General features: G+C 45.3%; 1 protein-coding gene across 2 annotated transcripts in view; it reads left to right on the forward strand.

Annotated features, from left to right (window-relative positions):
* The window catches only part of LOC136576705 (multidrug resistance-associated protein 1-like), a 126,218-nt gene that overhangs the window by 60,886 nt on the left and 38,934 nt on the right, over positions 1–26,398 (forward strand). For both annotated transcript variants that reach the window (XM_066576237.1, XM_066576238.1), the window contains 7 exons: positions 2,492–2,668; positions 2,868–3,035; positions 18,764–18,950; positions 20,199–20,259; positions 20,353–20,446; positions 22,241–22,448; positions 23,924–24,234. In XM_066576237.1, coding sequence (XP_066432334.1) covers positions 2,492–2,668; positions 2,868–3,035; positions 18,764–18,950; positions 20,199–20,259; positions 20,353–20,446; positions 22,241–22,448; positions 23,924–24,234 — 1,206 coding nt within the window. The remainder of the gene's footprint in view (positions 1–2,491; positions 2,669–2,867; positions 3,036–18,763; positions 18,951–20,198; positions 20,260–20,352; positions 20,447–22,240; positions 22,449–23,923; positions 24,235–26,398) is intronic.

A 26,398-nucleotide genomic window follows, 5' to 3' on the forward strand; every position in this document is an offset into this window, starting at 1 on the left:
GTTCAGTCACTGTCAGCATTTACACTGAATGATAATCATTCATATTCCCGCGATCCAGCAAGATTGCCTTTCACTGTAAAAGGGCCTTTAGCTAACAGCAGGTCCAAGTATTCATTTGAATTTGTTTAGTTTTTCCTGAATTTAAAAAGGTTGGCCACCAACAAATACTTGTACATAAATTCTGCAGCATATTTGTGCTTTTTTAAGCCAAGCACCCTCACCATCCAAGTCTCCTTGCAGAAATGTGCCGCTGCTCCATCCTACATATGGCCACCTATGGAGCGGCACATGACATGACCCCATCCATCTGTCCATGCTAGTTTCCTTCCTGAACGAAGCAGGAAACTTGCACAAAGCATGGGATGTAAGAGCTGATGGACATGATTGCGTTGTGCCGCCCCATCAAGGTGAAATGGATAATGAGGAAGCGTGGCATAACAAAACATAAAAACACCACACAATTTGTGCACAATATATATTAGTAAGTTGCTTAAAGGGATTCTCCCATCTCTGAAACCCTATTCCAATATCCTGCAAATTTGAAAATAAAGTACTCACTTATTACATATCGGTTTCAAAAAGTAATTTTTTTTTTGGAAAACCTTAGTTGACTTGAAGTTGTTTACTGCTTGTTGCTTGGGGAACCAGTAATCTCCGCTATGGAGTGGAGATGGCTAGCTCTTGCGCTCTTCTAACTTCATGTACAAATATTTGCTGGCTGGCCAGCTTCTCTGGAGCACATGCACAATTGCCCCGATCTAGCCATCAGCTACCGCTGCTCTCTGCTGTTTCTTTGCATAGAAGGGCTTCTGAGCAGTGCAAATGAGGTTTTAGCACTGCATATTACATAATATGCTCATATTACCCTTCATAAATACATCCTTATGAATAAGCTCTAATTAAGAGCTCATATCCATGATTCTGTTTTCACCACGTATTACGCGCACGTTGCATGAAGGCATGATATACGAATGGAGTCAATGAAAATTAATGGACTTTTATTGATCTATGCACACCACTGTGTGGACACTGCATATCAATGCGCCTGAGAAATAGATCGCAGCACACTCTATTTCTCTGTGTACCATGCAGTATAAGCCCTATACATTTGTATGGGCTGTGTATGAAACGTTGTCTATACACAGGAGTCTATGTTGCACATGGGCAGCATTTTCATGCGCGTCTCCTCTCTAAAATAGAGCGGGGAATAAAAAAAAAGAGTCACACTGTACATATGTGCGTGCGATATGCGGGCATGCGCAGTGCAAAACACAGCCATATGCGGTCTCTGGTGTTTACAAAATGGTAAACCGCTGTGGGGAGATCCGCAGTGTTTTACGCATACGCCCATGGGCATGAGCCCTTACTATGTGGAAATGTAAACATTCTACATTGTCTTGTCCTTTTTATATGTAAGATGGCCACCCTCTTTAAGATTTCTTCAAACTGGTATATGCTTATATTGCAAAGCAAAAAAAAAGAAAAGTAAATGCAGCTTTACAGTCTTTATAAATAGCAAGCACATTAGACATAAAACAAGAAAACGAGCATGTATGTAGCGGGATTGGCTACTAAACCCACTCCTACAAGCCTTGATGACGAAAGGTGTACATGTATGCCCAAAAGTGCGAAGGGGGTAAGGACAGCCATAATATTGCATTGGGATTCAAAGACACCATGGCTAATTCTTCAGGAAATACAGCTTCTTTAATATCTATCGATACATAAGTGTTCCGTGGAATCATTTCCCAAGACTGAACCAACAGCAAAGGGAAACATACTCATACAATCCACACAAAGACATTCCTTCATTATCTAAAAGAAAACGGATTGGTTACATTTCATTTCAGTATTACACAGAGGCAGTAAACAATGCCCGACTCTCGTCCCCGCACATACTCGCTCTTTTGCTGCTGCACGGGAGTAAGTATCGCTGACTCACAGCGGCGAGGCTGGAGGAGATTTCTCTTCTCGCTCTCCCTCGCCCCTCTCCATTGACATAACATAGTGGCCATTCAATAGTGAACGGCTGCTATTTACACTGAGTAATCAGCGATCTGCTCATTGACCAGCATTTATGATGGACGATGCGTTGATCGCTCAGTGTAAATAGCAGCTGTTCAATACTGAACAGCCGCTATGTTAAGTCAATGGAGAGGGGCGAAGGAGAGCGAGGAGAGAAATCGCATGCGATTCATTTTCAGATGCAGTATTTGCCACAACCAAACGGCCCTATGTGAATACACCCATATACTAAGCAGAAAACCCTCCCCCATAGGTGTGAATTTGCATTCATCAATATTTTGCACCTGTGCAATCTCCTTCATGTAGCAATTTGCCTGTTCTGCATACTGCTGGGAAATGGTGCTTTGTATTAGTAAGTACATTGGACATACCATGCTAATAAGCTGTTAAATGAAATAAACTTAAACTTCACAGAGGTGAATCTTTTGTGTAAGCTCAGTAATACCGTGTTTTAATGTTTTTTTAGGGCTCCTTAGCTTATGTTCCACAGCAAACCTGGATTCCAAATGCTACTTTTAAGGAGAATGTTCTTTTTGGAAAAACATTGGACAAAGACTGGTATGATAACGTTATTCGGGCTTGTGCACTACTGCCTGACCTAAAAATTCTTTCTGGCGGAGAGAACACAGAAATTGGTGAAAAAGTAAGTATTTGTCTAGTGAACTGAAATATGCAAGATGGTCTAAAATGTAATAGAAAGCACTAGTGTCCTAGATTTTATATTATTTGCATATTTGGGCAACTGGTGTTGTTTTTTTTAGTTTGTTTTTATAGAAACTGGAATATTACTTGGTAATATATCGCCTGAATGTATTATCATGTGACCATTATCTGTTCAAAAGGGTATAAACTTGTCTGGAGGACAGAAGCAGCGAATAAGCATTGCCCGAGCCGTGTATAGGAACTGTGATGTCTATTTGTTGGATGATCCTTTCTCTGCAGTTGATGCCCATGTGGCACAACATTTATTCGAACATGTCATTGGACCCAATGGTTTACTTAAAGGAAAAGTAAGTTCGACCTTATGTACATTCAGTATTTAGTGGGCTGTTCAATGTAGTCACCTTAATGATCGGTTGATCACAGAGAGGTGCAGTTCTTGAAGCTTCCAGTGTCCACACAGTTCTGCATGGAAAATTTGTTTTTACACAATGCCCATTGAAGTAAACAACCAGCCATGTAATACCTGGTGCTGCCGAGCCTGGCCGAGACAGAACTAGTCATTCTGATGTGACTATCTGTTCATGAGTAGAGTACACCTACTATGACGTCAGTTTAATTTAATAGGATAGATGAGCAGGTGTTGTCCAAAGGGGAAAACTCATTTAAAAGGGGCTGTCTCATAATAGACTGTCAGACAGTGTCTGCGAGACTGAGAGTCAGTGCTTGATAGCAGTCCATGTGCCATAATTGGGTACCACAAAAAAAAATGTTTCCCTGTCCACAAGATAGGAAATAACCTACTGATTAGTGGAGGTCTAACCACTGGGACCACCACAGTACCTTGAGTACAAGGTACTGGACCATTCTCAAATGAATGGGGTGGTTGCCGCACATGCGCACTGCCGCTGTATTCATTTCAGTGGGACTGCTGGAGATAGATGAGCGTTTGAACTCTGCTATCTTTGGAGGTTCCATTGAAATTAATCGAGTGGCATTGTGCATATGTGACCATCAGTCCATTCATTCAGGGCTTCATAACCCCGTTCTTACAATTGGTGGGGATCTCAGCAGTCAAAATCCCATCAATCTGCAAGTTATGCCCTATCCTGTGAATTGGGGATAACTTGTTCTCCTGGCTACGTCCCTTTGAGGCCTTAGTCAGACGGGCGTTTTTTCGCGCGATTTGCGGATCGCATGACGGATGCGCATCCGCAAATCGCGTGACCGGTGCGTGCAAGTCGCCCGCAAATCGCCCGCAAATCTGCTCCTAGCCGCGTTTCATTAGAAGCGGGCCGGAGCTGTCCAGCGCATTGCATTCAATGGAGACGGCAATACAGCCGTCTCCATTGAAAGCAATGCGCTGCGGGCGAGCCTGGGATGAATTGTCGGGAAGGGCTTAAATATATAAGCCCTTCCCTGCAATTCATCCTAAAATGTGTAAAAATAAGAAATATATATATGTACTCACCTTCTCCCGGCAGCCGGAGCTCCGCGCGGCCGTCCTGCAGTGGGTGTGAAGGGGGTGTGAGTCAGACCTGCCCCCTGATTGGCTCAGCGCTGAGCCAATCAGAGGCATGTCTCACTCACACCCATTCATGAATTCATGAATGGATGTGAGTCAGACCTGCCCCTGATTGGCTCAGGGCTGAGAGGCAGCAGTCACTCACCCATTCATGAATTCATGAATGGGTGTGTGAGTGAATCCTGCCTCTGATTGGTCAGGGCTGTGACCAATCAGAAGCAGATCATTCAGCAGGCGGGGATTTTAAAGCCCCGCCGGCTGAATAGTGCCGAGAAGCAGTTCAGGAGAACTGACAGCGGCCGCGGCTGGACTCCGGCTGCAGCGGAAAGGTGAGTATACAATTTTTTTTTATTTTAACACATTTTAGGATGAATTGCAGGGAAGGGCTTATATATTTAAGCCCTTCCCGACAATTCACCCCGCGCACGCCGGCAGCCCATTGCTTTCAATGGAGCAGCTGTATTGCCGGCTCCATTGAATTCAATGGGCAAACATCGTTCTTCTCTGCCACAGCTGTTACAGCTGTGCAGAGAAGAATGATTTGTCTTCTATATGTTCTCAATGGGGTTGGCGCTGCTGCCGCCGGCCCCATTGAGCGCATATAGAGAAGAGAACAGGAATCGCAGATCGCAGATAGGTGCGATCTGTGATTTTTTTGTTCTATAATTTATCGGACGAGCGCATAAAAAGCGCTCATGTGTCCGATACCATTGCAAAGTAATGGTTTTATAAAATCGCCGGACGCATGCGCATGCGCAAATCGCGGCTAAAAACGCCCGTCTGACTAAGGCCTAAGAATGTAATTCTTTCTCTGCCAATAGAACAAATAACCAAATCACAGCTCCAAGCCCATATATTTTTTAAAAGTAGACACCCTGCACATTGGGAAAATGCCACCCAGCAGTCATGAGTGTATTCCTGCAATTTTGCATTGAAGCATAACATATTGTAGGAAACATCCAAGTTTTGGCTAAAAAACAATACAGAGCTTTTGACATGCACTACTGCTTAAAAATAAAGGTTCAAAGAAATGGGGCTGTAGAAACACGTCCTGTATGAATATTGCTAATATGCAATAAGGAATATATTGACAAGCACCAATGCAAGTAGTACGGTAGAATTTCTTAGAAGTAATACTTTGTGACTCTCCCATGAGCATCACATTGACAGAAGTGCCGACCAGGCTCTGTTCTATAAAAATAACAGCTCAGCATGTGCAGCATCAGGGAATCAACAAATGGCTTAATGAGAGGAGGGTATGGTTAGATTTGCAACTGCTCATCTTTTCACTCATTTAGTAGAAAAAGAATGCAGTAGCCCTAAGTGTGACAATCAAATAACACATATTCTCTTTATTTGGTGGCGGAGAAGAACCTGAACAAAGTTTTCTGTATCATACCCCTGGGGTCACTTACCGGCTGTACACAGCATAATAGAGGACAGTAACATGCTGTTATCTTTTTACCTGCCTTCATTTGCAACTTCCAGCTCTTGAACCTTGTTTACGGAGGTACAAGACCAGGAAGTGAAGCTTTTCATCCTACAGCTTTGATCCTGCTAGGATTTGGAGGCTACAATTGTGGGCCTTAATATGGTGCCAAGCTCTATGTAAGCTCTATCCCTTATATTCTAGTTATAGCAGTCATTTCAAATCATGACGTAATACTTATGTCAGTGTTATGATTGAAGGATACTGCCAATAGCTTTTTCTTGTCCATTTTCGACACTTTGTGTACTTTCACACATTACTGAAAGGCTGCAGACTTTCCACAGTGGAATGGGCCCTGGAAAATCTGCAGTATTTTACAGTATTGGCAATGTGGATGAGGATTCAAGAAACCTCATCCGTCCACAGAGAATCCACAGCATTTCTGCACCAAATCTGCTTCGTAATCGGCACCATCCAGTGTGGGTTCATTGCAGTTCCTGCGCTGCATGAGATCCGCACCTGATCCACAACATGTGAGCATACCCTTAAAGTTTTTTTTTAATTAAAGTATTTTTTATTAAACTTTTTCACCTTTTGCATATTTTAAAACATTTTTTTTAACAAATCTTTGGTTTCCCTTCCCTCCCTCCCCCTCCCCCTCTCACCCACCCCCTTCCCCTCACCCCCCTCCCTCCCCCATCCCCCTAAGATCTCTCTCTCAACGTTCTGTTCTTTGGGTAAACTGTCTCTGAATGAACACAGTGTTGTGTCGTAAACAATAATAACAGTTCTTGTAACGTATATTTGTTTTCTTCTTTGGTCTTCGTGTTGCTTATCTTCTTGCTGTTTTCTTTTATTGATTCAGGGTTAGATTTTTTGTTGCATTCGAGGGGGGGTCATATTTCTTTTGCCCGTTGCCCGGTCTCTCTCTCTCCAATCCCTCCTTTCTTAACTTTTCCCTATTACTCCTTACCACTTTATTTTATTGTATATCGAGTCTGTAATTTGTTCTACATTTCCCAATAAACTTTATATATATCCATTACATACGTTGTTATGTCTTAGTAAATCCCCGGTTTACTGGTGCCTCCCCACACGGCTCACCACTCCCTATGTATTTGATCCAACATTACTGCTCTGGGCGTGTATCCATCTCAGCCATATGTCCTGATATTTTTGACTGGTCTTACGCTTAGTGTAAATACTCCTTTCCCACGGTAAAATTTGGTTGACCTTATTTTTGAATTCTCCCAGCGTGGGTGGTTCTTCGTCCAACCAGCGCTGGGCTATTGTTTTTCTGGCTATATACAATAGTCTGGCTACCGCTAGTTTTTCATGATCATCTAATGTTAGATCCTGTATGTATCCCAGAATGCACACGTATGGTGTAAAGTCCATACGTATGCCAAATGCCGCGTTAATTGCATTTCTTATTCCCATCCAATATCTGTGCAATTTCGGACATCGCCATAGCATGTGGATTAGGTCCGCCGTGTGGGTTTTGCACCTTACACATATCGGGGAGGTTCTCATTCCTATATTGTGTAAGAAGGCCGGGGTGCGGTACACTCTGTGTATTAGAAATATTTGTGAGACTCTGTGTGATTCGCTCAGAGATAGCTTGGGTGTCATTTGTAGGATTTCCTCCCAGTGCGACTCCTCAATGGGCCCTATGTCTGCCTCCCATTTTGCTCTTGTTGATAACGGGTTGTGTGCATTGACCGTGTCCTGTATATGGGAATATAGTACAGATATTTTCCCCGCTGTGGTGGTGGCTTTTCCTATTATGTCCGCTACTATATTTATTGCCATTGTTATTTCCGCCGTGTTTTTTTCCGCTTGTATAGCGTGTCTAAGTTGCAGATATTTGTAAAAGTCACTATTGGGGATGTCGTGGTTTTGCCTTAACTGCTCGAAGGTTTTTAGTCCCCCCCCCTCCAGTATCTGGTCCATTCTCCTAACTCCCCTGTCTTTCCACCCTTGGAATCCTTTTAGCTTGTTGATTTCTGGCAGGTGCGGGTTATTCCATATGGGGGTATGCTGTGTGCAGCTTTTTATATTGAGCATGTTTCTGGTCTTCCACCATATTTTATGTATCAATAATAGCGTGGGGGCACTTTGACCGTTTTTTTTAAACGCTCCACGTTCCAGGGTTTCAAACAAATGTGATCCGTTAAAGAGATTTTTAAGGATTCTGAAACTAGCGTCGTGTGTTTCTTCTGTCTCCCATCCCCTGAGATGCTGCAGCTGGGAGGCCATGAAGTACGAGAACGGATTGGGCAAGGCTAATCCTCCCTTTTCTTTTGAATTGTATAGCAGTTCTAATTTTATCCTAGGTGTCTTCCCTCCCCATATGAGTTCTCTAAACAGTCCCTTGGCCTTGTGGAAAAATTTTTGTGTTATCCAGTGTGGGGAGTTGTGTATTAGATACAGTAATTGGGGCATCCATATCATTTTTATAAGATTCACTCTTCCTATGATTGTCATGGGTAGTTTTTTCCATATGTGAAGTTTTTGTTTCCATTTTTCCATAAGTGGTTCCAGGTTTATTTTCCCGTACTCACTGACCTCTTTCGTAATTTTAACTCCCAGATATTTAATTGTTGGGGTGCATTTCAGGGTTAATTCTCTGTTGGCAACCTGCATGTCTGGGGTGTCTATTGATAGTATTTCGGATTTGGTCCAATTGATAGCGAGTCCTGAGAAGGCTCCAAATTCTTTTATTGTTTGCATCGTGGTTTCTAAAGATTTTTCCCTGTCCCCTAAAAATAATAACATGTCGTCTGCATACAAAGCGATTTTCTCCTCCATGTTTCCTCTTATGAATCCCACTATTTCCTGGTGTGACCGAATTTTGCATGCTAGGGGCTCTATTGCAAGTGCAAACAGGAGTGGCGATAGTGGGCATCCCTGCCTTGTCCCTCTATGTAGTGGGAATGTTTCTGATGACCCCCCGTTGATGGACACATCCGCCTCCGCTCTAGCATATAGGAGTTTTACTCGTCTCACAAATATTGGGCCACAGCCCATTTTTTCTAGTACCTTCCACAGGTATTGCCACTCAACGCTATCAAACGCCTTGGCCGCGTCCAGTGAGCATATGATTCTGTCTCCGGTATTATCTACGGGTATTTGTAGGTTTAGAAATACTCTACGGATGTTCGTAGCCGTTGATCTTGCTGGTATAAACCCACTCTGGTCTGGATGCACCAGGGTGGATGCCACTTGTGATAGCCGCTTGGCTAAAACTTTTGCTATAATTTTGACATCCACGTTTAACAGCGATATCGGCCTATACGAGTCCATCAACAGGGGGTCCTTTTCTGGTTTTAACAGAATTATTATTTTTGCTTTTCGCATTGTTTGTGGTAGTTCCCCTTCCTTTTCCGCCCCCGCCCATGTCTCCAGGAGTTGTGGTAATAAAGTGTCTGCATGTTGTTTGTAAAATTCTATTGGGAAACCATCCTCCCCTGGGGCCTTGTTATTTTGCATATCTTTTACTGCCTCTTGCATCTCCTCCAAGTCTATTGGTGCATCTAGAAACTCTCTCTGTTCCTCCGTCAATTTATGTGTTCTTATATCCGCCAAGTATTCCTCGATTTGTTCTACCGTTTTTTCCAGTTTCGAGGAATACAGAGAGGAGTAAAATTCCCGTGCAATCTCTCTTATGGATGTTGCGTCCCTGACTATCTCGCCTTGTGCGTCTTTTAGTTCAATGATGTATGTGGGGCTAGTTTGTGCTCGGGCTATAACTGCCAGCATATGTCCCGTTTTCTCGTCCGTATCATTGGGGGCCACAGCCTAGACCATGGGATATAGCCACTGCCCTAGGAGGCGACACTAAGCAAAAAAGTGTTAGCTCCTCCCTACCTGGCTATATCCCCCCTGCAGGCACTCAGCTAATTAGTCTTTAGCTTAGTGTCTGCTAGGAGGCAGACATGGAAAGAGCTATTCGCGGGAATCCGGGGAGTCGGGGCTTTTCCCTGGCTCTACTGGCCTCCCGGGGGAGACGCAGGCAGGGGGTGTCTCCACCACTACTGCGGCGTCTCACCCAGAGAAGAAAAAGGGGCCCGACCATGCAATGCGCATCTGAGTCGGTTACCCGCCAGCCATAGGGCTCCCCCTCCCTGGAGTAGCGCACTGTCTGACGGTGACGCGTAGGGGGCAGCACTGCTGGAGTAGTCGACGCAAGGGCAGGCTGTGGCTCCCAGGACAAAGACACCCCCGCTTGGGACTATGGAGCATTCCGGCGCCATACGGACAGACCGCACAGCCAAGCTTTGAACACATACCTTAAGGAGCATCAGGACGTCGGCGGTGGCAACGGCGGGGGCAGCGGCAGCGGCGACGGCAGCGGCGATAGCAGCAGCAAAGGCGGCGGCAGCGGCAGCTCTCCCGGCCAGGGATAGAAGCTTGCGTGTCGCAGGACGCCGGGACGCCGGCCGGCAGGCCACCTCCGGGCACGGCGCTCCGGGGGGCGGAGCGCCGTCGTCACGGCCGGAAAGCGTCACTTCCGGGTCGCGGGGACGCTTCCGGGGCAGGCCACGCCCCCTCCGACCGGGGTGAGTGTAAAAAGACCGCCGGACAGAGGAATGGCCACGCTCTGGGACACTTCATTGGTCTACACCTCTGAGCCCAGCACCTGCAGCTCGCCTGAAGCACACAGCAGCCTTCCAGCCGTTCAGCCCTGCAGTCCTGCAGTTTCCCTCTGCAGTTTCCTTCTGCAACGGAGAAAGCACCCGGACAGCAGCAGCACCTCCTGTCTCGGGCACCAGCAGCAGTAGCAACTCCGCAGCAGTCCCTGCCACAGCACCTGCCGGGTCACCAACGCCGCGAGATCGTATGGTACACCAGCGTCGACTTCCGACAGCATCCAAGCGTCAGGACCAGAGGCTCCAGCTGGACCGGGGGAACCGCAGAAACAGATGCTAGACCGGGTAAGCCCTGCCCAAGGCAGCACTTTGCGGTGTTCTCCCCTCGCCCTCCCCATCCCCCCTGCAGGCATTCCTGTAACGGTACTCAGCTTTCCCGCTACCTGGGAATTGTTTTCTGTTGCCATGTCTGACCCTAGATCAGAGGGTTCCAGCTCGGCCAAGGGGAGGGTGAAGCATTACGCTTGCACTACCTCAGCGGTAAGTTCGCTTGCGGTCAAGTCGACCCCCGCTGCACTAGATGTGCCGCGGTGCGCGCAGCCCAGGGTCCCCGGTGCCCCCCGCCGCCCCTGTGGAGCCAGGGCCCGAACCCCAACGGGCGAGGTCCCTGGCCGCTGCCGTTTTCTGGCTTGGCCATATCCTCTGCGGCAATGTTACGCCGGTTAGAGCCCAGCTCAGACGCGTCCTCCTCGGAATATGCACGAGAGAGGGCACACAAAAGGAAGAGGTCCCTTAGCAGCGAGGACACTCCCCATAGAGCGCGCCACACCGGGAGGTCGTCTGGACCCTCAAAGTCCAGACGATCCAGGGACTCTCATGGCTCTCATGGTCCAGGGAGTCCGTGCATGCTTATCATAGATCAAGGCATTTTTTTCACGGTCCCGGTATTCTGCGAGACCAGCCCGGGCTCGCGATGAGTCCCCTCGAGCATCTTGCTCATGGGCGCCCCAGGACACGGCCCAAACGGCAGGCAAGGGCAGTGGGTCTGAAGACTACGACCACTCTGCAGGCTCGTCAGTTTTGGAACTAGACGAGGAACAGGTGTCGCGCCTAGCCAGCCTAATGTACGGCCTGGTAATATCCATAAGGGAAACCCTCCAAGTAATGGAGGAAACAGTCCAGACGCCTCCTTCCGCGGTGTCATTTAGACGGCAGAAGGAGATCACGACAGGTCTTCCCAGACCATCCGGATTTTTCGGAGGTTCTTAATAAGGGATGGCAGAACCCGGATAAGAAATTTAGGCAACCCGGGAAGACTTGGGAAAGTACATACCCATTCCCAGGGGGCCTGAAAAAGGGGTTGGGCGGTACCTCCGGTAGTTGACTCGCCAGTGTCGTGACTGTCTAGAAGCACAGCACTGCCAACAGCCAAGGTAGCAATGCTGGCTAATCCTCAAGACAGGAAGCTGGATGCGTGGGTAAAACCGTGTTTTAAGCCACAGGCACCGCCTTACAGCCGAATTTTGCGACCGCATGGGTCAGCAAGGCATCCATAGCCTGGGCCAAGCAGCTACGGAGAGACAGTGTAGCAGGCGCTCCACCAAATGAGTTGCTCGAACTGACAAACAACGTCATACAGGCAAACAAATTTGTATGCACAGCAGAGCTAGGCGCAGCCAAGTTCGGTGCCCGGCCATCCGCCGCATCGGTGACGGCAAGGAGAACTCTCTGGCTGAAAAAAAAAAAAAAAAAAAAGAAAGCTGGTCAGCAGATACAGCATCCAAGATGGCCCTAACAAAATGGCCATTCGAAGGAAACAGGCTGTTTGGACCTAAACTAGATGACATGGTAAAGGGCGCTACAGGCGGCAAGAGCACGTCGTTACCACAAATGCCGGCAAGAAAGGAGAAGGTTCCACTAAAAAGGAAACCGTTCTTTCTTTTAGATCCTTTCGGCGTTTTTTTCATCCCACCCAGGGTCAGGGCAGTGGTCCCAGTCTACAAGAACCCCGACAGACGCAAAGAGGGGCCCCTCTTTCAAAACAAGGCAAACATGGCGATCCCGACCCGGAATATCTAAAACAGCGGGATCAAAAGAGCGCGGCACGAGATGCTGCCCCCACCCAGTGTCACCAGAGTGGGGGGGGGGGCAGGCTCTCCCAATTGCGAGAGACATAGGGGAGGCGCGTGAGTAACAAGTGGGTGCAGGAAATTGTGACATCCGGTTACGCAATCGAATTCACGACTCCCCCACGGAATTCGTTCTGCAGGTCCAGAGTGCCTACCACCCTGGAAGGAGTAGCCAACCTACAGCAGGCAGTGTGGAACCTTCTGGCACAGGGGGTTGTGAAACCGATACCGGAGGCACAAGAGAGGCAAGGGTTCTATTTGAATCTTTTTCTTGTACCCAAAAAGGACGGCAGAGTGAGGCCGGTGCTGGATTTAAGGAGGTTGAGCCAATTCATCAGAACAAAACATTTCCGGATAGAGTCAATCAAGTCCGTGATAACCTCCATGCAACCGGGCGAATTTCTGTCCTCAATAGATATCAAGGACGCTTATCTCCATATCCCGATTCGGGAAACGCATAAAAAATTCCTTCGTTTCGAAACACAGGGAAGGTTTTTTCAGTTTACGGCGCTGCCATTCGGCCTGTCTACCTCTCCAAGGGTCTTTACGAAGGTACTAGCAGCAGTGATGGCGCCACTCCATGCGGAAGGTATATCAGCCATTCCATACCTGGACGATATACTAATAAAGGCACCGTCGTGGGACGGCAACAGCGTACACGTCACGAGGAAGATTCTAGAAGAATTCGGCTGGATAGTGAACCGCGAAAAATCATGCCTAATACCGACACAACACTTGGAGTTTTGGGCATGATATTCGATACCAGCCAGCACCAGGTCCGGCTACCTCAAGCAAAGGTAGACAAGCTCCGGCAGGGGGTCCGGTCCCTAACACAGGGGAAACCGTTAACCCTCAGACACTGCATGGCTATCCTGGGCCAGATGGTGGCAGCATTCGAGGCGGTTCCGTTCGCCCAGTTTCCAGTCAAGGAAACTACAACACTTGATATTGTCACGCCGGAATGGGTTCCGGATGACCCTGGAACAGCGAATCCAGATAACCCCTCAAGGCCAAAGGTCACTGAAGTGGTGGCTGGAACCTGGGAGGCTTCAGGCGGGATGGCCTTTGGGCACAAGTCGCTGGACAGTAGTGACGACGGACGCCAGCCTTTCAGGTTGGGGCGGAACACTAGGGGATCAGTCTGTTCAAGGAGTGTGGTCTCAAAAAGAGACAAGGCTACATATAAACATCCTAGAGTTGCGGGCCATCTACTTGACTCTCCGACACTTCGGGCCCAATCTCAAGAAAAAATGTACGTATTCAGATGGACAACACCATAGCGGTGGCCTATGTCAACCGACAAGGAGGAACACGGAGCGTGTCGGTAATGAGCGAGGCAGCAGGCATACTAACGTGGGCGGAGAAGCATCTGAGCTCGATTTCCGCAGTCTACATTCCCGGAATAGAGAAAACTGGGTGGCGAATTACCTAAGCCGAGAAACAGTGGATCCCGGCGATTGGGGGCTTCACCCAGAAGTATTTCGGACGATATGCCGGAAGTGGGGCACGCCAGACGTGCACCTCAGGGCGTCCCGACTAAATTACAGGCTACGCCCATTTATGTCCCGAGCACGGGATCCACAAGCAGCGGCAACGAATGCGCTAACCATTTCGTGGGAGGAGTACAAGCTCCTATACGTATTTCCACCCGTTTCTCTCATACCGAGGATCCTAGGGAAAATCAAGCAGGAAGGATGATCAGCAGTATTAATAGCACCAGACTGGCCAAGAAGAAGCTGGTACGCGACCATCATAGAAATACTGTTCGACACACCGTGGCATCCTCCAGAGCAAAGAGACCTGCTATCCCAGGGGCCTTTTTTTCTACACCCAAATTCCAAGTCTCTACATTTGACGGCTTGGCCGTTGAGACCGAGGTGTGGAGGAGGAAAGGTTATTCGGAGAAGGTTATCCAGACTATGATACGGGTCAGAAAACCAGCCTCATCGGCAGTTTATTATAGAGTCTGAGAAGCGCTTCTTCACCTGTGTGAGGAGGGGCGGGTACAACCGATGCAATTGTCGGTGGCCAGAATTCTTGCATCCTTACAATCAGGCCTCGAGGTAGGATTGAGGGTAGGCTCGTTAAGGGGACAGGTGTCGGCATTAACGGTGCTGTTCCAAAAACCAATCGCAAAGAGGATGGCAGTACGTACATTCCTGCAAGGAGTCGCCCATACGACACCCCCGTTTAAACCCCCGGTCCAAACTTGGGACCTTAATTTCGTGTTAGACACTATGACGGGCCAGCCGTTCGAGCAGCTGAAGGAGATTCCTATGCGACTACTGACCTGGAAGATGGTATTCCTCGTCGCCATTACGGCAATCCGTAGGGTCTCGGAGCTGGCGGCTTTGGCTATGCAGGCGCCATATATGACCGTCCACCAGGACAAAGTGGTGCTGAGGCCATCACCCAAGTTTCTACCAAGGGTGGTATCACAGTTTCATACTAATGAAGAAAATTGTCTTGCCTTCTCTTTGTCCAGATCCAGTACACAAAGAGGAAAAAATGCTGCACCACCTGGACATAGTAAGGGCGCTGAGGATCTATGTGAAAAGTACAAAGGCGCTTCGTAGGACCGACACCCTCTTCGTTATTCCGGAGGGGACCCGAAGGGGCTTGGCAGCCTCAAGTCACCCTACCCAAATGGATAGGGTCCCTGATAACAGAGACATATCGCACCTCAGGGCGCTCGCCGCCATTTCGGGTTACGGCCCACTCCACACGGGCGGTAGGGGCTTACCGGGCAGTCCGTCACGGAGCCTCAGCCCTTCAGGAGGGTAAGGCAGCCACCTGGACTTCCTTACATATGTTCTCAAAATCTTATAAGGTCCACACAGCTGCATCATCTGACGCCGCTCTTGGCCGGAAGATCTTGCAGGCGGCGGTCGTTGACCGCACAGCCGAACTTTGAATGCCCACCCAATATATTGTTTTCGGGACTGCTTGTGGACGTCCCATGGTCTAGGCTGTGGCCCCCAATGATACGGACGAGAAACAGATATTTTTGGTATAACTTACCGTAAAATCTCTTTCTCGTCGCGTTCATTGGGGGCCACAGCACCCACCCCTTATTTATTTAGGCGGTTGCTGGAACTTTCTGTTCTTCGGTCATGGTTCGGCAGAAAATTGTGCCAAAGAGTTCGTTTTGGTATAATTTGACTCCCACTGGCTTCCTACTGCTTGCAGACAGACTAATTAGCTGAGTGCCTGCAGGGGGGATATAGCCAGGTAGGGAGGAGCTAACACTTTTTTGCTTAGTGTCGCCTCCTAGGGCAGTGGCTATATCCCATGGTCTAGGCTGTGGCCCCCAATGAACGCGACGAGAAAGAGATTTTACGGTAAGTTATACCAAAAATATCTGTTTTTCTCCCTCCTCATAATATGTCTGTTTCCTGAACCCATTTTTAGTGGCTGCCGTTTCTAGGACGTATTTATTAAGGGCCTCTTGGGCCTGTTTCCATAGGTTGAGTGTTGTTATAGTTTTCTCTTTTATGTAATTTTCTTCTGATTCTTTTAGTTTGTCTCGTATTTTTTGCCCTCTTTCTCTATGTCCTTTTTTTGCCTGTGTGATTTGCTGTATGTATACCCCCCTCATATATGCCTTCATGGCCTCCCAGCAAATCGTCATACTTGTGGTATCCTTATTTAATATGAAGTATTCCTCTAGTGTTTTTTTCACTATTTCCTTGTTTAATATGTTTAGCCAGTGCGAGTTCAGATTCCATCTTTTTTGGGAATGACTCACAGTGTTACTGTGCTGTATGTCCAGACGTAGGATGGAGTGGTCAGAAACAACTCTTGGTAGATATTCTATCGAGGTTATATCTCTATATATCTGAATATTCCCTACCGCTAGGTCTATTCTAGATAAGCATTGGTATGTGGATGAGTAGCAGGAGTATTGTTTGTTTGTGGGGTGCCGTGTTCTCCATATGTCTATCAATGATATCTCGTTTATTAGTTTACCTAGTGGTGTCAGGTTCCTTTCTTCGTTTGCGTTTCTTGCCCTTAGTCTGTCCTGTGCAGGGTTAATGACCGAATTAAAGTCGCCTATGATAAGGACTGGAATGTCCGGTTTATCTGTTATGAATCCTATAACTTGCCTCATTATCATGTTATTATATGGTGGCGGGATATATACTGAAGCTATAATGCATGTGTAGTTGTAGATTCTGCAGTGTAGGCATATAAAGCGGCCTTCTGGGTCAATTTTTCGTGAGAGACATTTAAACGGTATATTTCTGTGTACCACTATGCTGACCCCCCTGGAGTACCTCGTGTGTGTGGAGTGGAAGCTCTGACCCATCCCCCCTATTTTGAACGTGTCCGTATTTTCTTTTGATAAATGTGTTTCCTGCAAGCATATAATAGCCGGGCCTTGTTCCTTGATGACTTGCAGTACTGCTGATCGTTTTGTCTGGTCACTCATACCTCTCACGTTCCACGATACGACCCTTATCCTACTACCCATTTTCCTTGTTTTTTGTTTTCCGCAGGGTTATTATTTTCTGGGCGCCTCCACCCCTTTTTGTTTTTACGAGTGAGTCGCACTGGGAGGGTCCCCATCTCTGTATTTGTGTCTCGCCCGTGTCGCCCCGTATATGTGTATGTGTATTACTGTTTGTTCTCCGCATAGGGCTTCTCCAGTAACATTTTGGTTTGGTCCCCCACATCCCCCAGTACAGACATTTATCCACATTTACTATACATATTTTCGTTATTTGCAACACATTTATCATTTGTACATTTACGTTGACATTTCTTCCCCTTATCCCACCCTGAACCATTTTTCTATTGTTTAACCTTATCCCTTTTAACTGTATCTTATCTAATATTCCCCTAATATGCGAGAGAGAGACCAAACAACAGACACCCCCAACATGTAACTCACTGATCCGTTGTCTCATCGGATCGGGGTACCAGTCCTCCATTCTCCTACGCGATGCATCCTGTCGTCCCAGGAGCTCCTTTCAGAAATTTTCGGTTCCCTTCGCATGAACGTTTCTTTAGGTGCAGCCTCTTCATGGTGTCTTGCGCGGCGATCTTCCCCTCCGAATCTGTTCTTCATTTTGATCTATCCAGGCACCTGCATCTTTTGGGTTTTCAAAGAATTGTGTCGTGCCCAGCGCCGCCACTCTCAGTTTAGCCGGGTACAGCATCCCGTAGGGCACTTGTAGGTTTCGCAGTCGTCTTTTTATTTCTACAAATGTTGCTCGCTTCTTTTGTATTTCCGTGGAGAAATCTGGATAGAAGGAGACTTTCACGCCATTATATTGGATTTCACCCTTTTCGCGGGCCTTTTGGAGTATGGTATCACGGTCTCTGTAATGCAGTACTTTGATGAGTATCGGTCTGGCTGGAGCCCCCGGGGGGAGGGGTCGTGTCGGTACACGGTGGGCTCTTTCGACTGCAAACATTGCAGTTAGAGTGTTTCTTCCGAACAGTTCGGGCAGCCATGTTTCAAAAAATTCTGCAGGGTTTCTTCCTTCCGTCTTTTCTGGGAGGCCCACAATCCGCACGTTGTTCCTTCTTGACCTATTTTCTAGGTCGTCTACCTTGTTCTGTAGATATTGTATGTCATGCAGATTTTTTTCCACGTCTCGCTGCATCGGCTGTATTGCGTCTTCTATGTCGCTTATACGTTGTTCAGTTTCTGTCAGACGCTCTGATATTTTCCTCATATCTTGCCGTAGCAGGTTTACATTACTTTGCATCGCCCCCATCTGCATATTAAGGTTGTTCAGTGATGCGTTGCCTTTAGTGATTTCGCTGAATATTTCTTTCAACGTAGGCTCCCTGGCGCACCTTTCGTCCTCCTGCCTTTGATCTTTTTTGGCGGCATCTTCTGCACTTTGGGAGGTGTCTCGTATAGTGCTTTCTGAGGTGTCTGCGTGATTTTCGCTGTGCGTGCATATGCCTGGGCTGCTTGCATTATTCATGCTGTCTTCTGTGTAGTGTTCGTCTGGATTGACACTGTTTGCACCTTTATTTTTGTAGTTGGGGTTGTCTGCCTGACTTGTGACTTCCTGCTTATTTCCAGCATGATCTTGTACAGCATGTAGACTATTTTGTTTTTCCTTGTCCTTGTCACTTTCTGCATGTACTGTGTCTGCAGTTTCTTCCTCCCCTCCTGCTCCCTCCGTTTGTGTGCTTCTCTGTGGGCATACCCTTAAAGTTTGAAACATTGACACATCATAAATCATTGTCTCTGACCTCTCTTATGGATTTGGAACAAGTATGTGCATTATTTTTGATAAATGAGTTATGACACTTCCCATCTCTTGTGTGTATTATACCTGTAGTATCTAGTTTACAGTAGACAGTGTTTGCTGTTTTGAAAATCATGTCCATTGCAGTTTGTTTCTTGTGTAGCTGTAGTTGATAATTGTTTGTATTGTAGACACGAGTCCTGGTCTCTCATGGAGTGAGTTTCCTTCCACAAGTGGACATGATTATAGTAATGTCTGATGGCAGGATCTCTGAAGTTGGCACATATACTGAGCTTTTGGAAAAGAATGACGCTTTTGCAGATTTCCTCCAAACATATGCCCTGACAGCTGAACAGAATGATGAGTCAAACATAGAAAGTAAGCCCAAAAATGATTTGAGATGTGTAAATATTCAGGACTACTGAAGAGTACTATGATGTCAGGCACATACTACAATATGTTCTAGTACCCATTGTTTTTTAACTTTTAATATATTTATCTTTTGCAATAATTAGAAATTATTTATTTTACTTTACCACTTAGTGGCATCTATATGGTTAACTGGCCAGGATCAAGTTTATCTCTGATCCCAATCACTGTGACCAAGTGTCAGCTGCATTTTACAGATGGCACCCATTACATATAGAGCAGTCTCAGCTCCTGAGCCCACACTGTCCAACATGTATTGTATATGTATGGTGGATGTTGGGAAGGAGTTAAGGTATACAGTGCTGTCTGTGAACTGAATATATGCATGTCTGTTATCCAAACAGTTCGCAAAGTTTAAGATCTCTGCATATTTTCAATTTTTCACAATCTTGGATTGTCACGTGAATAGGGCTGACCTGCAGTAACAGGCAGGGCCCATGGACAAGAGTGGTGCTTTTTCTGGGGAAAAAAACTTGTTTTTTTTTTAAATTTTGCGTAACACCTTTAACTATAAAAATAGTGAGTACTGCCTTCTTTTTATATTAAAGGGGTTCTCCCAATTTTTGCAACGATAGGTCATCAATAGCAGATGGGCAGGGGTCTACTGCTTGGACCTCCAGCAATCAGCTGTTCCCCCTGGGCATAGTGGCCCTGGCTGGTATTGCATGCTGAGTTCCATTGAATTAAATGGGACTCGGCATGTAGTACCAACTGGGGCCACTGTGTAATGTATGGAGCAGTCTGCTTTTGGCAGAAAGATAACGCCGTATTCACAGTGACCGACTGGGTGTCCCAAGTGGTGGACACTCACCGATCTGCTATTGATGACCTATCCTGAGGATTTGCATACAGATCTGCACACGGATTTGGTCCCATTCAATGGGGGCAAATCTGATTGTGATTTACCAACGCTGCATCCATGTAATGAATTGACAATTCTTTTTTTCATGACATAGATTAATCCACATGAACAACACTGTTGACTTCCGTAAAATTCAATTGAATGCTAAAATGGTGTGGACTCTGACATGGATTTCGGCATGAAATCTGTGTCAGAAACCTTGACGAAAATACACCATGTGAACGTGGCCTAACAATGCTGTTCCATGAATCGCCTCTTTTTTTTAATTGTATATATGGTAGCATTTCTGTAAAATCTCGTCTTGGTTTGTTGATGAGATGTCCACATCTCTGTAGGTAAAGCGCAGAGCAATGAAGGAAAGGGCACAGAAATCCAGAAGTCAAACTTACGTTTAAGGTAATTACTGTATGAAGCATGTGGGTATGTTTTTCTTCCAAGATATACAGTACAGTACTAACAAGTAGAATAACCCTGTCTTGAATCTTGCAGAAAGGAAATTGGTTCAAAGGCAGCTGAAGAAACTACAGAGGGAGATGCAGATGCTGGGAAGCTCACAGAGGCAGATGTTGCTCTCACCGGGAGGGTAAAGTATAGGATTTGGATACACATCTAAAAATCATCCTTATATTAAACAATTTGCATTTGCATTTCTTTAGATCATTTGGATATCTTCCAATGGGAGTTCTGTTTCTGATAAAGATTAGTTATTAAGCTGAAGAAATTAAGTTTCATGGCCTCTTTTTATAATGGTAGTCAGGACAAACAATGTAGCTCAAGTGCTCAGCTACTTACATGAGCTGATCATAACAATGCAAATGAGTGCCATACAATAGCCATATATTATTTGATACATCAGAAGTTAGCATGATAGTTTGGTAATTATGTTGGTCTTATTTACAAAGATATTGGCATTTTTTCGTTTCATTGTATCAAGCAGATTTAGCTGAAGTAGCAACAGGAAGTACTGCCATATTGCTTGTCAATTTTTACTTCGCTTCTCAGAACTGACAGTAATCTGTTATTTTATGTCTCCTCTTTATTATAGGCAATTAGAGGTTAAATGGTGTTCCCATCTTAGATTTTTTTATGGTATATACACAGGTATGAGGATATGCCATAAAAGTCAGATAGGTGCAGGTCCCGACTCTGGGACCTGCTGCTATCTCTAGTTATGGCCCACATTGCCCTTGGTCCTTCTGAACAAGGTAGTCGGAGGTGGTCAGAATTACAGCATTACGGAAACAGCTGAGCGGTTTAGCTACGCTGTTTCCGTAGCTTCCATAGAGATCAGTGGGAGTTCTGCAAACAACATAACAGAGCGATCTACACTTTTTCTGTAACTCCCAAGTTGTAGAAACAGCATAGCTCACCATGCTATGCTGTTAGTGTAACTTTCATTGACTTCTTTGGGAATTTCAGAAGTAGTGTGGCCCAGCTGCACTCGGCTGTTTATATCCTTCTGGTCACCTTGTACGGAGCTTTTTGTGTTTCAGTTAATACATATTTTTTTCCGTATGACCAAGTCACTATATATAAAAGCAATTGCTATGAAAAGCCTATACATAAAACGCCGGTTACTAAGTTACAGAGTTAAGAAGGAATTAAAGAAAAGCGAATGGATTACACACATCTGGAGTGATCTTTCACTGAGAATTGATACAATAAAGTTAGATAATTACTAACATGTTTACATACGTTAAATGGGTTAGTCCACAATCAAACATTTTTGCCAAAAGCCCATGGCCTATTTCAAAAATAGATTGCCAGAAGCTTGGATAAACTTACTTGACGCTTACTTTCTATGTATGTGGCCTTCTTTTAGCCTACTGATACATTCTTCTTTCCATAGCAAATAGGGTAGTCCTGCCGCTTCAAACACTTGATCATCAGGAAACTCTAATTCCCAGAAGCATCTTCTCCTTGCTTCGGCTTCATTAGGTTAAACAGTAACAAGAAGCAGAAGTTTTCACTGCGCACGCTAACCCTGTGCAGTGAGGATAGCGAGACCGCACATGTGAGGACCGCATGGGGATAGCTACTGATAGAATGGACGGCTCAACCAGCTAATGAAAGAACTACTGGAGGACATATGTAATAGCAGTGAGATGGCAATTATCTGGGAGAGGTCATTACAAAGAAAGAATGCTTTATAAAAAATTTTTGCTAATATTATGGATTGCACGTATAGGACACAATGAATGAGTAATGATTTTATCACTCTCCATTTGAAATGTTGTTATACAGACTGCACAATCACAGTATAGATCATTTATCTGTCATTATCCATTTCTTACCAGTTGAGTAAACCACTTTATATAGCTAGGAATATATCATTAACTCAAACTTAATTTTCTTTGCTTCCTGTTTCTGTCCTTAGGTAAAATTATCAGTGTATTTGGAATACTGCAGAATGATGGGGAAGTGGTATCTGCTCATGTGTGCTGTATTCTTCATCATCCAACAATTATCTGCTTTGGGACATAATTACTGGATCGGTTTATGGGCTGATGACCCCCCTGTGAATGGCACGCAGCAGAACACAAGCATGCGGCTAGCTGTATACAGCATTTTAGGCATTATCCAAGGTACCATACATAAAAATCCTCCTTTTTCCTTATACATAGAGTGAAGTACTACAGTCCCTTTATTCTATCGATAAGTGGGGCTCTTAGCACTTAGGCCCACACCAGTCACAACTTCTTGCATGCTCCTATGGCATGTCTCAATTTTTTTTAAATGACAGGGACCCTCTTAAAGCGTAACTTCATTCAAATGCTGAATATTTTGGTATTAATACAGTTTCCTTCAATCTTATGGGGAGTTTTTTGGTGAGGTCCTTCACTGTAGAACTACTGTCTCTGCTCTTGCCTATAGCATGGAAGAAGGGACATCATGTTTCTTTAGGGTCCACATTTTTTTGACTAACTGACACTGCAGAACCCCCATTTTTCTTTGAGGTTGTTTGTAAGGGAGTGATAATTCTCCAATAAAGGTTGCCATACATATTGGATTGAACAGCCATTGAAGCATGATTGGTGAGCGATCACAATGCTAATGAAGCTGTACACATTTTAGAGCATATTGTCTGTTAAGAGTTGTGCAAATTATGTTGAACATAGATGTTCAGCAACACCAGTTGAAGTTCAAGTGATCTTTTATTGTAGAAACGTTATTTTACAATACAATTGTTCATGCATAAGATGAGAATTTCAAACCCAAACGACTTCATTCCAGATGAAATGGTCTGCTTTGGTTGACCAATGCAATTGCCAGTTGTTAAATATCAACCCACAACTGTATTGGTTGGCATTGTCTATTTTGATCAAGTCAAGGCCCATTTAGACACAACGATATCGCTCAAAATTCGCTCAAAAGCCATCTTTTGAGCGATAATCGCTGCGTCTAAACAACGTGCTCATCATGCACTTTTCGTGCACTATTCGTTCATCACTGACTTCAAGCCAACTTGAAAACAGTCCTTCTTGCTTATCAGGACAGCATGCTGAGTTCTCCTTGGGTAGCGCTGATAGCATTCTTTCAGCAACTATCTCTATGGAGAACAATGGAACTGAATGCAGATAACAGACCTCCAGCTGCTATCTGCATTCAGCAAAAGGCTTCATTTGCACGCTAATAAGCTACTAAGTAGCTGAGTAGCTACTTAGTAGTTTATACAAAATGATTGCTCAAAGCTGTCACTCAAACTGTCGTTTAAGCGACCATCGTTGTGTCTAAATGGTCCTTTAGATTATTGTGTATGGCCACCTTATATTGTATGAAGTTCGTTTTCCCTTATGTGTGCTTCACCCATTGTACCTGTGTGGTGCCGCTTTGTTGATTCCATTCTATGTTGCCTTGTCCCCCCTTGCCCATCTTCCCTTCTGCATGCAGTATCAGCCTCTATGCTCCCTTGTCCATCTGCAGGCAAGGTCTCAATGACGACAGCCCCACACATTCCATGATCGCTTTGTCACTGTAGGGGGTTAGAGATTACCTCCTAACCTTTTACAACTAATTTCACAATTTAAATTCATAGTTTTATTGTTTTCTCTCCTTACAGCTTTATGTATTTTTATAGCAGCTGCCACTACTTTTATTGGAGGTGTGTCAGTATCCCTCCAGCTCCACTCTAAACTCCTACACAGTATCCTGAGGAGCCCGCTGAGCTTTTTTGAACGAACCCCCAGTGGAAACTTGACCAACCGTTTTGCTAAGGAAATGGACACTATAGACAATGCCGTCCCTCAGATTTTAATGTTATTTATATTAACGACCTTGATTATACTGGAGATACTACTGATCATCACAATAGCTACAGCACTTGCTGTTATAGCCTTCATACCGTTGGGTTTACTCTACTTCTTCTTACAAGTAAGAAACACTTATATGGTGTGCTAAAGTGATTACATGATTGTGCATTATTTTGTGTATATGATCTACCTTAGAAGCATGCAGCTGTAGCATTTAGTAAAATGTATTTGTAACATTAGTTCACATGAGGAGTCCTATTTCTTCCGTCTCACACTGAAGTTGCCATTTTTTTGTGGTATCCGTGAATATAAATACAAACTATACCCGCGCTGCTATGGACTAAGCACTTCTATTTAAAATTCCTTTTTTTGAGCTACGCGTTTCAACACTTCATATGCCTTTATAGAGCTTGATAAAGGCACACAAAGTGTTGAAACGTGTAGCTCAATAAAAGCAATTTTAAATAGAAGTGCTTAGTCCATAGCAGCGCCGGTATAGTTTGTATTTATATTCACACATATCTCTGGACTTGCTTTGGTGAGTGTACAAAGCTTGTATTACCCTGGACGCCTCTCCTCTACCAAGGAGATAGTGGACAGAAAAGTAACTTTGACATAGACAACAGGTGCCCTTACAAATGGGTTAACCCTCGGTGCACCAGGTGAGTCTTGTTTCACCTTCCACTCTTTATCATTATTATTCAAGCTGCATGAGGTGCGTTCTGACATTATTCTTTGTATCATTTTTTGTGGTGCAACATTTACTTGAGAAGCCAGATGTGCAGTGCTATGGTTTTTGTAGTGGTTTTTAGGCATGCTGCATTTTCGAAAACTACAGATGTGACATTTTTAAAAGTGCATTTACACTGCAAAGATGATTGCTCAAAAGATGGCTTTTGAGCGATCATTTTGCATAAACTAATACTTGGTACTTATGTCTACTAGTACCAATTAGTAGTGTGTGAGACGCCAGGAGCTGTAGTCAAGGAAGAGACCAACCACTGTTCCCTGATTACATTCCCTTTGTTCTGCCAGGGGGCTGATAGCTGAGAGAATGCAATCAGCTGTAATCAGTGCTCCCCGGGCAGAACACAGCGTGCAGTCCTACCTATCAGCTGTTCTGCTGAACCATGGTTTTCAAGCAGAACTGAAAACCGTCGTTCGGGAGAAAACTGAAAGATGGACACATTTACACCCAGCGATTATCACTCAAAAGATGGCTCATTATTAAGTGATAACCACTATTGGCAGCTGTTCCAGGATCGGCAGTGCTATGGAATGGTTTATGCATTGTTTATATACTATCCATTTTATTTGTTAAGATAGATCACAGTGACTAAAGGCCCTTTTCCATGGTACAGTTAGCATGCAACTGCTCGTCAGAGCAAGCAATTTGTATGATAATTGTTAGGTGTAAACTAAGGATGAGCGAGTATACGCGCTAAGGCACTACAGGTCCGAGTAATGTGCCTTAGACGAGTATCTCCCTGCTCGTCCTTAAAGATTCGGGGAGCGCCGCGGAGTGGGGAGCTGCGGGGGAGAGCGGGGAGGAACGGAGGGGAAATCTGTCTCTCCCTCTCTCCCGCCCGCTCTCCCCTGCTCCCCGCCGCGACTCACCTGTCAGCCGCAGCGGTCCCCGAATCTTTAAGGACGAGCAGGGAGATACTCGTCTAAAGCACATTACTCGGACGAGTAGTGCCTTAGCGAGTATACTCGCTCATCCTTAGTGTAAACTCATCGCTGATCGTATTTTTCATGCAGACCTGAAATTCATCGTTGACCTGGCGCTGCATCGCTCTCTGTAAGTAGGCAGTCATTCATCTATGAACGGCTGCCAGTTTACTGTGAATGGAGGCGGGTGGGCTGGAACAATTTCTGATCTGCTCCGCCTCAACTCATAAGCATAAGAGTAGTCATTGCTGGGATGGCAGTCGGGCCGTTCCACGTGAAGGGCCCTTTAGACTTTGTACATGAGGACAAATCTGGGACTTCTAGGTCACTTTTAATCTTAGGGCTTTTACCCACTAGCGTTTTTTTTAATGCTGTGATATCGCTGCGCTTTTTTACTGCAAGTGTCAATGGGACTTTCTAATGTTAAAATCGCATCGCACAAAAATCACAGAAGCGCAAACTTGTGATTTGTGTGCGATGCGTTTTTAACATTAGAAAGTCCCATTAACATTTGCATTAAAAAAAACACAGCGATATCGCAGCGTTAAAAGAACGTTACTGGAGAGAACCCCATAGAGTAGATGGGGAAGATACATTTTAAAAAAGTGTATTTT

This window comes from Eleutherodactylus coqui, chromosome 8 (genome assembly GCF_035609145.1).
Source record: "Eleutherodactylus coqui strain aEleCoq1 chromosome 8, aEleCoq1.hap1, whole genome shotgun sequence".
Classification (NCBI taxonomy): Eukaryota; Metazoa; Chordata; class Amphibia; order Anura; family Eleutherodactylidae; genus Eleutherodactylus; species Eleutherodactylus coqui.